The 12,062-nt window shown below is 35.9% G+C and overlaps 1 protein-coding gene across 1 annotated transcript in view; it reads right to left on the bottom strand.

The window, feature by feature from the left end:
* Positions 1 to 8,615: 8,615 nt before the first annotated feature.
* LOC141553289 (uncharacterized) overlaps positions 8,616 to 12,062 on the bottom strand; it is a 71,357-nt gene continuing 67,910 nt past the window's right edge. Inside the window, exons 7-8 of the mRNA XM_074285044.1 lie at positions 10,912 to 11,029; positions 8,616 to 9,172 (exon numbers count right to left, since the gene is read on the bottom strand). Coding sequence (XP_074141145.1) covers positions 8,978 to 9,172; positions 10,912 to 11,029 — 313 coding nt within the window. The 3' untranslated portion in view covers positions 8,616 to 8,977. The remainder of the gene's footprint in view (positions 9,173 to 10,911; positions 11,030 to 12,062) is intronic.

Raw genomic sequence — 12,062 nt, forward strand, 5'->3', positions numbered from 1 at the left:
CAGGGAGGGAAAGTCCAGTCTCACATTTATACAGGATCTTACAAAATCTTCCCTCACACAGGGTGGTATCCTATATATCCCCATTTTATAGATAGCAAATTGAGGGTCAGGGACTTGTATGTAGTCTCCTTTGTGGGATTATTCTAATCTTTTTATAGAGGGCAGCTCATTACTATTTTTAAAGTTCTAGGTTGTACCCTGAGGAACTGAGTTTCTAGTATTGTAGATCACAAGCCCCTTCAGCATGTTCACTAACAATTACCCCTCAGCTACAAGAAGAAAACTTCCAAATATAGTCTCCCCAAAATACAGGTTCTGCAAGGAAAACACAAAGGCAGTGAGGTAATTCACAACCTCTAGTTATTGGAAGTTCTCCTGTCAGCCTTTCCAGAATCCCCCTTAGGTATAATTCCATGCTTGAGCTTCTATAGAAGCTTCCTATGACAGGTTGCATTTCCTAAAGCTACCTCTTCTCAGGATGTGTCCATCTCCTACTGATCTATTCTTTCCAATAACATGGTCAGTTGGTGTCAGGGAGGAAGGGAAGGAGGAAGGAGAAGGAGAAAATAATTCTCCCTTCCTCCTCCCTACAAGGAATAATTTCTTTGGCTTTGAACTGCAACCTGGAGTTCTATTACCACTAAGTCAACTCAGCCTACTGCATAGTCATCTTTTTACTTATAGTACCAGAGGATTATTTCATTTTTTATTATTTTTATGTTTTCTCATTTAGAATTGATATGGTATAGCTTTTAGGGAAATATAGCCTTGGTCTTCTGAGCTTGGGCTTCTACTCTGTCAATCTATCTGATTCCAAAGTCCTCTGGCTTTGCCCCCCCCCCCCCCCACACACACACCTATTGTTCTGACAATCTGCCTGATTCTGGAGACCACTCCTTAATTCATTGCTGACTGGCAATCTTGTCAATAATAATCTGGTCAACCTGAGAGCATTCCTTCCTACCTATGAGCTATAGAATTAGCATATGTATGATTGAAAGCTGGATAAATGCATATCTTTGCTTGTCTCACTCCTGAATTCCCTTACAATTCAGCCTGCTTTGTAATGGCGTTGCAATTACTTACAACAAACTTTGCCCCTCGACTAGGAGATGGCTTTAAACCTGCAAATTCTTTTGAGACATCTTATGACACTGGTCTGGGACCCCAAATTTTTGGAATCCCCCTTTCCCAACATTAATAGTATCAACTGCTTTTCATCCAATGATCAAAATCTTCTCAAATTGATTAAAGTTTTATTCACATCAAATTTATACTAGAATCAGCTAATTTAGTTAGGGGTCCTGGGCTTTTTCTGACTATATCAGTGAAGATGAAGGACAGAGTTGTTATAAGAAAATTACAAACCTTAATATTTAAAAACAAAGCATAATATTTTATTATTGTTGTTCAGTCACATTATACTCTTTATTAACCCATGCACCAACTGTCCATGGAGTTTTCTTGACAAATATAATGAAGTGATTTTCCTTTTTTTTTCTCCAGTAGATCCTTTTGTCAAGCACTCAAGGAACTCAGGTCTTTCTGACTCCAATTGGAGAGTTTGCTCATTGAACTGAGCTACACAGAATACTCTATCCACTAAATAATCAATTACCTCATTACAATTTTTATACAGCAACTTAACACAGCCCTGCTTCTACTAGGGAAGATGACCAATCATTTAGTGAATTAAAAACTAAATTTGAACAATTTTTCCTTAGATAAGCAGATGTATTCTTATTTACAATTTTCACTTTCTATTCTGGTAGGGCAGCTAAGTGGCTCACTTGATGGAGTTCTGGGCCTGGAGTCAGGAATACTTCTCTTCTTGAATCCAACGGGCCTCAGATACTTCCTAGCTATGTGATTCTGGGTATGTCACTTAATCCTGTTTGCCTCAGTTTTCCCATCTGTAAAATGATCTGGAGAAGGAAATGGCAAACCACTTCAGTATCTTTGCCAAGAAAACCCAAAGGAAGTCATTTTATTACACAAAATTTATTTATTACACAGTCACAAAAAGTTTGACTGAAAAGTGATTAATAAAATTCTGGTACATTAAGCAGCATCCTGGATAAGATATTGCTGCCCTTGAAGAAGGGGCATTTTCTTTGGGGGTGCTTTCACCCTCCCTTCTTATTTCTTTTTAGATTTTGGAGGGTGCTATGCCCTTCATGGTATATATGGAGTGATGTTTATTTAACCCATTTCCAATGTGAGTAGGTTTTCAAAACTATGAGCCCTCCTCTCTCCTCTAATGCCTCTGTGTCTTTTCTTTCTCTGAACCTCATTTGTATAGCATGAATACTATTTTTACTTTTCCTAGACAGTTTTACCTTTTAGAGTCAGATTATACTGAAATCTGTCCCAATATTTCTTTTGAGCTATCCTGTTACTGATTTAGAATTTAAACTTATGATATACATTTCCATGTAAAAAAACCATAAACAATTGATCCTTGAAATAAATCTGTGGTGCTATCTCTTATATGTTAAATTTTCTATTAATTTCAAGTTTGGTTGAAAGTCCTGAAAATCTGTAAGTTCTTTGAATATACATTTTTCTTCAATATTATGGATAATTTTGCTGGATATGATATTTTTGGCTGCTGACCTACTTCTTTTGACTGCCAGTATATCTAGGATTCCAGAACTTGTGGTCTTTTATTGTGGCTGCTGATTAGTCCTGTATAAGACTAATTGTAGCTCCAGTGCATTAGAGGTTTGTTTATTTGTTTGTTTGTTTGTTTTCTTATTTCTTGCAAAAATTTCTCTTTGATCTGGGGAGTTTCAAAATTTGACAATAATTATCCTACGTGTTTTCCACAAAGGATATCTTTTGCTGTGGCAATTAGTAGGGTTTTTTCCATTTCTAACTTTTTCTTCATGTTCTATCTCTTCAGGACAATGTTCTTGGATTATTTCTTTCATTACTGTGTTAAGGTTCTTTTTTTGATCACAAATTTCAGGTAATCCAATTTTTTTTTTCTTCTTGATTTCCTGTCCAGAGCTGTTGTTTTTCTTCTAAGATGTTTCACATTCTGTTCTATTTTTTCATTCTTCACATTTTGTTTTGTTATTTCTTGGTCTCTTGTAGCTTCACTGGCTTCCTCTTGCACAGTTCTAATTTTCAGAGAATTATTTTGTTCTGTAAGACTCTCCTTTTCTAGTTGGTTAGCTTTTTTTCATAATTTGTTTTTCTTGGATGGTTTTTATTTTATTTTTAAAAAATTTTCCTCAATGTTTCCCATTTTACTTTTAAATTCTTTTTTGAGTTCTATAAATTCTTTCTGGGCAGGGAGCTACTTATTTATTGTTACTCTTTGGAGTAAAAGAAGCTTTAAAATTTTTTTTTTTTACTTTTATCCTTTTCTGAAAATGAACTATGGTCTTCCCTGTTCCCATAGTAAAATTTTATAACTGGGCACTTTCTTCTTTGTTGGTTAATTTTTTTTTTTTTTTTAAATGAGAGGTATTAATGTGAGTACCTCTAATCTGTGGCGGAAAAGTGGTACTTCTAGATTCACTTAAACTCTCCTCTCTGACCTGGAACCCAAACCAAAAGCTACGCCCTTCTGCAAATGCCTGCAGCCAGCAGAATCCCTGCACCTCTTCCTTTGCATTCACCAGTTGTGCTAGTTCCTGCTCACCCACAGCCACCTCTCTGTATCATAGCTGGGCCTGGTGTCCCCAATTCAGGGTCCTTCTGTCTTCCCAGAAAGACTCATGCCACAAATAGTCCGGGAAGTGAAAGTTTCTGTGGTTCCTTCAGGGGCTAGGGCTAAACCCAGCTCACCCCAGGGCTCCCCACTTGGCATTTTTAAGGAGCAAGCCTGGAGGTAATTGCACTTCATTCAGGTTAATCCACAGCCTGGGGGCTTTCTGAGTTGTACCAGTAGCACTGTGTTCTGCCTCCACTACTCTACTTTTCTTTACTCTGTGTTCACCCTGAGGCACATGCTTGTGGGAAAATCTGGAGAGTTTAGAATTTACTGATCTAATCCACCATCTTCTCAGAATCCTCCCCCTGTTGCTGTCATTAGAGGCAACTTGGTGATACAGTGGACAGAATGTTGTGTTACTTATTGGATGCAGCCCTGAATCTAGATTTAGGAAAACCCGAGTTCAAATCTAACCTCATATACTTAGTAACTGTGTGACCATGGGCAAGTCATTTAACTTTTGTCTACCTCAATTTCTTTAACTATACAATGGAACAAAAATTGCACTTAGCTCAAAGCAGTGTAGTGAGGATAAAGTAAGATGATATTTGTTGAGGGCTTAGCATATAGTAGGCACTTAACAAATACTTTTTGTTATATTGAGCAGTCATGATTCAGTGGTAAAGATGGAAAGACTTGAAATCAAAAGACCTAGAGTTCAAATCTGGGTTCTGCATTTTACTGTCAGTGTAAACTTGGGAAACTAATTGACTAGTTAATGTGTAGGGCCTTCTAGCTCAAATTCTACAATAAAATTCCAAAAATTTTAGCAGCCTTAGGCTATTTAAATAATAAAACTTAAAATTATTTGAAGATTTTTAGGAAATTGTATATAGATGACAGATATAAAAAAAGAAAGAAAGAAAAACAAAAAAGAAAGAAAAAGAAAGAAAGAAAAAAGAAAGAATTTGATATAATATATACTTCTCTATATATAGTTATATACATCTTATTGTTTAGTTCTTTGTCAGTTGTATCTAACTCTTCAAAATCCTTTTGAGAATTTTCTTGGGGAAAGTATTAGAGTGGTTTGCCATTTCCTTCTCCAACTTATTTTATACAGGAGAAAACTGAGGCAAACAGTTAAATAATTTGGCTAGGATTACACAGCTAGTAAGTATCTAAGGCCAAATTTGAACTCAGTCTCCAGGATCAGCCTTGTATCCACTGTGTCACCTAACTGCCCCTAACTACGTATATTTAATGCCTTAAAAAAAACTTTGCCAATCTTTATCACCTAACCTAAAAAGGATTACTGAATCACAAGTTACAATATTAATAATATTATAATAACTAAGTCACCTCATCCTTTTGAACCTCATTGGCGGGGGCTCAAATTAGATGATGAATATAACTTGTTTTACAATGTGGTATAGTGCGTTATAATGGAAAGAGGTATTTTTCTACATCTCATCTTATATAGAGTCCCATATCTTGGCCTAATACAAGTTTGGCAGCCATAGCACTTGAATGGACATTTCTTATAATTGCTTAATTGGTTTCCTCCTGCTTGTTTTTTGGCAGTAACAAGTTCCTCCTGGCTTTTATCAAAACTTAGCCATGTTTTCATACCTGTTGTTCCTTTTGACAAAATGCAACCATGGGAAACATTACTTTGCCCTGGAAGATAGCACAAAGTGAATTTTTAAATAGAGGATTAGGGGAACTTGACAGGTTAGGTCCAATTGAGTTGAAATAGGATCACGATAGGGGATTCATATTAGTAAATAATTAGTAAATAAAAGTGTGACATGAGACATCCCTAGGATTCTACATTTTCTTTTTATTTCTTTTCTACCTTGTACATTTACGTAGTCGAAGAATGCTAAAACTTAGAGTTCATTTGGCTTTATCTTATAGAGAAAGTAACTGCAGCCCTGAGAAGTATCATTATTTACCCAAGGTCATAGAGCAACAATAGTGAATGTTTTAAACTGGATCTCCTGCCCCTAAATCCAGTGCTCTTTAACACTATATGCCTACAAGTTCCAGAGGCAGAATTCCCAAACATCAGGATTCATTGAGGCAAATAGGTTGCACTGTCAGAATTGAGATGAAGATAGAGTGAGGCAGCAAAATTCTAAGCACAAGCAATTTATTAGCAAACTTTCCAATAAATGGGGTCAAAAGCTCCTTAGGTAACAAAGATTCATCTGACCGTCTAAGCAGATCTCTTATAGGCACACAAAGGAACCTAAAAGAAGACAGTAACATCAAATAGATAGTAACAAAGGTATATCTTACTTCTGATTTGTCAGTACCATGGCTATAAACCACAAATTATGCTAGTTTATCATAAGATGGACTAACATTCTCTGGAAGGTCCAGTGCTTGGCAATTTTTTAATAGTATTTTATTTTCTCCCAATTTCCTACAAAAACAATTTTTAGCATTCATTATTTAAAATTTTGAGTTCCAAATTTTCTTCCTCCTTCATCTCTTACCTCCCTAAAATATTAAACAAATTGAAAAAAGTTAATTATGTCCAATCATGAAGAACACTTTTATATGACTATTCATAGTTTTGATTTCACCCTCTATAAACTGCCTGTTCATATCTCCTGACCATTCATCAATTTCTTATGACCTGTTTCTTCTTTTACAATATGACTAATATGGAAATATGTTCTTCATGATTGGACATATAACTAATATAGAAATGTGTTTTGCATGACTTCATATTTATGGTGGGTTTTATATTTCTTGCTTTTCCAATGAGTGGAGGTAGAGTTTGAGTTAAGGAAAAAAATCTGAAATGGATAATAAAATGAAACTTAATTTTAAATGATAAAAATAGTACCTACCTTCTAGGATTATTGTGAGGATTAAATGAAATATTTACTAAGTGCTTTATAAACTTTTTAATAATTAGCATAATTATCATTTGCTTTTATTTCCCTCTTCCATGCCTTGTAAGTGAATGTTTACCCTTTAACTAGAATTGCAGCCAACTTTACAAAGATGGTAGAATCAATTCCCATTCATATAAAGTCTTCACAAATTCAATTCAGCAATTTAACAAAGTACCTACTATATGCTAGTGCTAAGTGCTAAGGAGACAAACAAAAATGGGACAATCTTTACTTTCAGAAGAAGGGGAAGTTTTCCTCCATTCTATTGAGTGGAGTAAAATAATATATGGACAACTGTAGTCCATGGAAAACTGAGAAGAGGAAGAATACTAACAGGTTGGAAAAGGAATAAGGAAAGACATCAATCAAAGCGTTTATCAAGTGTTTACTATGTACCAAGCATTGTGCTAAGGAGTAGATATGTAAAGACAAAAAAAGACAGCCCCTGCTTTTAACTGGTTCACAGCCTAATGGGGAAATAATATGCAAATTATACATATAGCATAAATTGGAGATAATTACCAGAAGACACCGGTATTAAGAGGGGAGAATATGTGACTAGGAAAGGCTTCATGGAGAAGACAACCGCAGATGGGACCTGAAGGAAGCCAAGAAAATCAGGCAGTAGAAATGAGAAGAGAGAGGAATATAGACTTGGGGAATTGAAAATGAAAATACCTGGAGTCAGGTGACCTAGGAACGGAAAGTAAGTAGGAAGGGGCCATGTTATGAAGGTCTTTCTTTTTTAAAAGCTTTTCATTTTCAAAACACATACATAGTTTTCAACATTTACCCTTGCAAAACCTTGTGTTCCAAATTTTTTTCTCACATCCTTCTCTCCATCTACTCCCCTAGATGGCAAGTATTCCAATATATGTTAAACATGTGTAATTCTTCTGTACAAATTTCCACAATTAGCTTGCTTCATAAGAAAAATCAGATCAAAAAGGAAAAAATGAGAAAGAAAACAAAATGTAAGCAAACAACAACAATAAAAGTGAAAATACTATATTGTGATCCACACTTGGTCCCTACTGTCTCTCCGTCTCTGACAGTGCAGATGGGTACAGTTGGCGCTCTCCATCACAAGACCATTGGAACTCCCTGAATCACCTTGCTGTTGAAAAGAGCATTATACATTATACATTATAGTACATTAAGTACATTATAGTCTAACAAGTCCATCAGAATTGATCATCATATAATCTTGTTGCTGTGTGCAATGTTCTTTTGGTTCTTTATACTTTAAAAGTTGAACAGGGGATCTTTAATTGAAGCTAGAGGTAATAGAGATCCGCTGGAGTTGATTGACTGGGAATAAAAGGATGAGGAAGGGGAGGGACGACATGGTCATATTTGTACTTTAGAAAGCTCAATTTAACAGCTGAATGGAGAATGGAGTAGATTGGGGAGAGACTTGAGGAAGGGAGATCAACTGTCAGGTATGAATTGATGAGGGCCTGAACTAGGATTGGTAGGAAGGGGACTCTATAGAAGTATTTTGAAGGTTTTTGAAGGAGAACTGCTTAGATATAAAGGGCATCATGGAAGAAGGTACACTGGAGTCAAGTATTAACATAAAATGATGATAATGAAAGACAGAGATGAGGAGGAGGTGAATTTTCAACATGGGAAATAGTCTGTGGGACTTCAAGGATCATAATCAGAATCCTTGATCATGATGCTGTCCTTGGAGTCTGCTCAAGTAGATTCAATGGCGCCTTCTAGTTTCTTGGCATTTCTTATTATATGCATTTTTCTTAAACCTCTCTCCCTTCACAACACTGTCTTATGCCTTCCTCCCCTCCACCTCTTTAAATCCAGTATTCAATTCATACCTCAGTTCAGGTTCCAAAAGTGTGATTACACACACACACACACACACACACACACACACACACACAGAGAGAGAGAGAGAGAGACAGAGACAGAGAGAGAGAGAGAGAGAGAGAGAGAGAGAGAGAGAGAGAGAGAGAGAGAGGATTTCCATTTTAGTTAATTTGCACATATTATATATCTATTTATCTATGTGTATTGTGTCCTCCCAGCAAGCTACTTGAGGACAGATCCTACTTTTATGTTAATCTTTGAGTCCCTAGTACCATGCAAAGTATCTGATATATAGCAAGCATTTAACAAATGTGGATATGAGAGGTGAATTGTCATTTTGGGACAATTACTAGGAGTCCAGTTTAGGACAAATTCTTCAAGAGAATTCATTGAAATAAGCTTGGAAATACAGTGAAGAGTCAAATTGTACATGTTCTTACATGCCAGGCAAAGGAGTTTGCATTTTTTTTTCTACAGGGAACCTATTCTATAGGAAGTCATTTGGGGTTTTTGATCAGAAATGTGACAGTAAACTTTGTGTCTTGCATTGGGTAGTGGTTCTCTATAAGGTTTAAGTGGTCCATGGTTCTTGAACCATGGACACAAGTGTGGGAGTTTTGTTTGCTGCTGTCTTGCGTAGTCCAGACTCATCTCGGTCTGCATTTGATGCTTCTTCAGATCTGTGCTTTAGCAACTCTCTTTTCCATTGCATACAGAAGGCTGCTGCCTCCATTTCATCTGCATCAAGAAGAGGCTCTCTTAAGCCCTGGAAGTAAGAGATACACATAATTAGATTCTGCTTTTATAAGAAGTTGTATTCCAAGTTGATGAAAGCTTGGACCTACCAGATTATTTGGCACATCAATCCATGTTGATGACTCAGTCATACTCTTTTGGTTTCTTTATTGTGGCAATTGGTATACATTAATAAGAAATTTGTGAAAATGTAATTGATGTTAATGTCCTTTTTTATTCCCCATTTTTCAGAATCAATCATTTTTAACAGGTCAGGTTTAACTTGTTTTAATGCAAGTCATAACTTTTTCTACTTTTTATTTTTTTCTTTTAATTTAGAAATAAAGATTATTTGATTCTTAAATAAATTCAAAGTACATTATAGTCTAACAAGTAAATAGCAATTATTAGCAAAAAATAATTTATTGCAATAGGAAGTTACCACCAGATAAACTTTATCTTCTTCCCAGCTACTGTACAAGTGAAATCCAATTCCCACATTAGGCAACCAACTCCCCATCACTCATGTTCTAGGATCTCCCTTCCTGCTCAACGGAATTTGTACTAATTACTTCTATTTCACATCACAAATTACAAAGTTTATTTGAGGGGATAGTTCATCCTGCTTCTCAGAATACCAAAATTGTTATTTACAGTTGTAAGTAGCAAAGCCAGAATTCAGATCTTCCTCCCACTCTATTCCTAAGCAACACATTGCTTATTTTTGTTTTTTAAATAAATAGTAGGAATAATTATTCAGGTAAAAAAGCATTTATTAAGTGTCTAATCATGTGCAACAAGATACTATGCAAGGCAAAAAAAATGCCTTATCTTCATTTTAAGAGACTTAAACTCTACTAGTGAATAGTAATTTCTTGTGTAATTTCAACGCTTCTTGAAAAGGAAGGCAACCTAGCTATCATAGTTCAAATCCTTCCATCAGTGGGTAATAAAGAAAACTCAAAGTGATGTGGTTTGAATGCTCTCAATTCCTGGTGGTCAAGAGGTTAGTGGCAATAAGAGAGTTGTAAAATAACTCTTTAAATCAGCCACAGGTTTAGAGTGAAAGATTTCACTCATTCCCGAATTATTAGTTGCAAAATGAAAGTTTATTGTTGGTTAGAAATCAGTTTGCCAAGGGACTGATTTCTATAGTGGCAAAGACCTATTAAAGAAATGGAGTTTTGGCACTGAGAATGTTTTCTCAGTGGACAGAAGGGTCCTGGCAGCTGAGCAAGCTACCTAGGGCCATATGAAAGAGCTTAGTTGAGGGAAGCTGTTATATTGGGTATCATGGTGGGGGCTGGGACAGCACGAGCTGATCAGACCAAAATTCCTCAATTGAATGAGAATTTGGAATTTCTATGGGAGTTGATTTGCTCCTGAATAGTATTGCTTCTCTTATCCTGGGAGGATGGGGCTCTATCTTGACTCCCTGTAACCTGGGAGATCTCTGAGATCAGAAAAGGGGACACAGTCTCTAAGAGTGATAATCTTAAAGGGAGCACAACAGTTTCCCTCTCTTTTCAAAAGGATCTGAAATTCAACTTTATCAATCATATTCCACGTTGATAGCTCCATTGAAAGGTTCAATTAGGAGACAGAATCAGCATAATTGTCAACACTGAAGTCTGTGAATTTTCAGTAGGTTTTAGTCATCCAGATCACCCACAAGCCATTCTCCCTTGACCTCTTGTCAAAGAGCTGGCTGTATTTCACTGGCAGGAACCAGTTACAAGACTAGCATCAAAAAAAGTCCTTCATACTTACTCGGAGACATGCTGCTTCTGCTGCCTTTAAAGTGTGCAAAACACCCTGGAGGAGGTTCTGGGCGTTGTTCACAAGGAGCTCTTCAGAGGACTTGCTGCTAGCTAGAGCTGCTTTGACACTTGAAAAAAGACAAAAATGCTGTGGTATATTTAAATGATGAAATTTAGTTCAAACCAAATAAAAAGAAGACAAGCTATAATAAAAAAAAAATTTACCAATTTGTTTCCTGGATTTTGAGAAGATGTTACAAAAACAGGCAGGAAAAGAATATTCCTGATTTATTTTTCATGAGTTGTGAGATTTATAGCTGCTTTTTTGGTGAGTTATAGTAGAAATTAGGTGAGTTATAGTAGAAAAGAGATTGGAGGTGGAAGACCCGAGTTCAATTCTAGCTCTGTTATGTGTGATTTGGGGTCTTTAAAGGTTCTTTTAAAGGCTCAGATACTTCATGGTTGTGTGACCTTGACTAAGTTTTTTAAATGTCAGAATGTATTGAACTTTCCAAACAATGTTAAGGATGAGAAAAATTTTCTGAGCTATTTTCCAATAAATAAATTGTTAAATAATAGTTTCAAGAGAAGAGATGCATTCCTAAGTAATCATGGGATAAAATGTTCCAAATTACTCATAAAAGAGAAATATATGTGTGTTTGTATGTATCTATCTATCTATCTGTGTGTGTGTGTGTGTGTGTGTGTGTGTGTGTGTGTGTATATATATATATATATATCTGAGGTTTTACCTTATAATATTAATGGAACTGTGGATTAATCCAATCTATTTGGAATTATTTGAAAAAAGTTGCCAAGCTGTTCATACTCTTTAATCAAATGATCCTTCTACTCAGTGTATACTTACCCCAAGGAAGCATCCTATAGCAAAGTCCAATATATTCAAAAATATGTGTAGCAATCTTTTCTTTTTGAAAAGTAAAATGAGGGGGCAGCTAGATGGTACAATGGATAAAATACCAGCCTTAAAGTCAGGAAAACCTGAGTTCAAATCGACCCTGGGCAAGTCATTTAACCCCTATTGCCTCAGGAAAAAAAAGTGAGTAAAAAAATGAGTCCCTATGATGCTGTTTGAGTGGTCTAGATTCCTAGTGGTCTAGAGGTTAGTGGCTATAAGAAAGTTATTAAGAATTCTCTTTA

The sequence above is a fragment of the Sminthopsis crassicaudata genome, chromosome 2, assembly GCF_048593235.1.
Source record: "Sminthopsis crassicaudata isolate SCR6 chromosome 2, ASM4859323v1, whole genome shotgun sequence".
Lineage (NCBI taxonomy): Eukaryota > Metazoa > Chordata > Mammalia > Dasyuromorphia > Dasyuridae > Sminthopsis > Sminthopsis crassicaudata.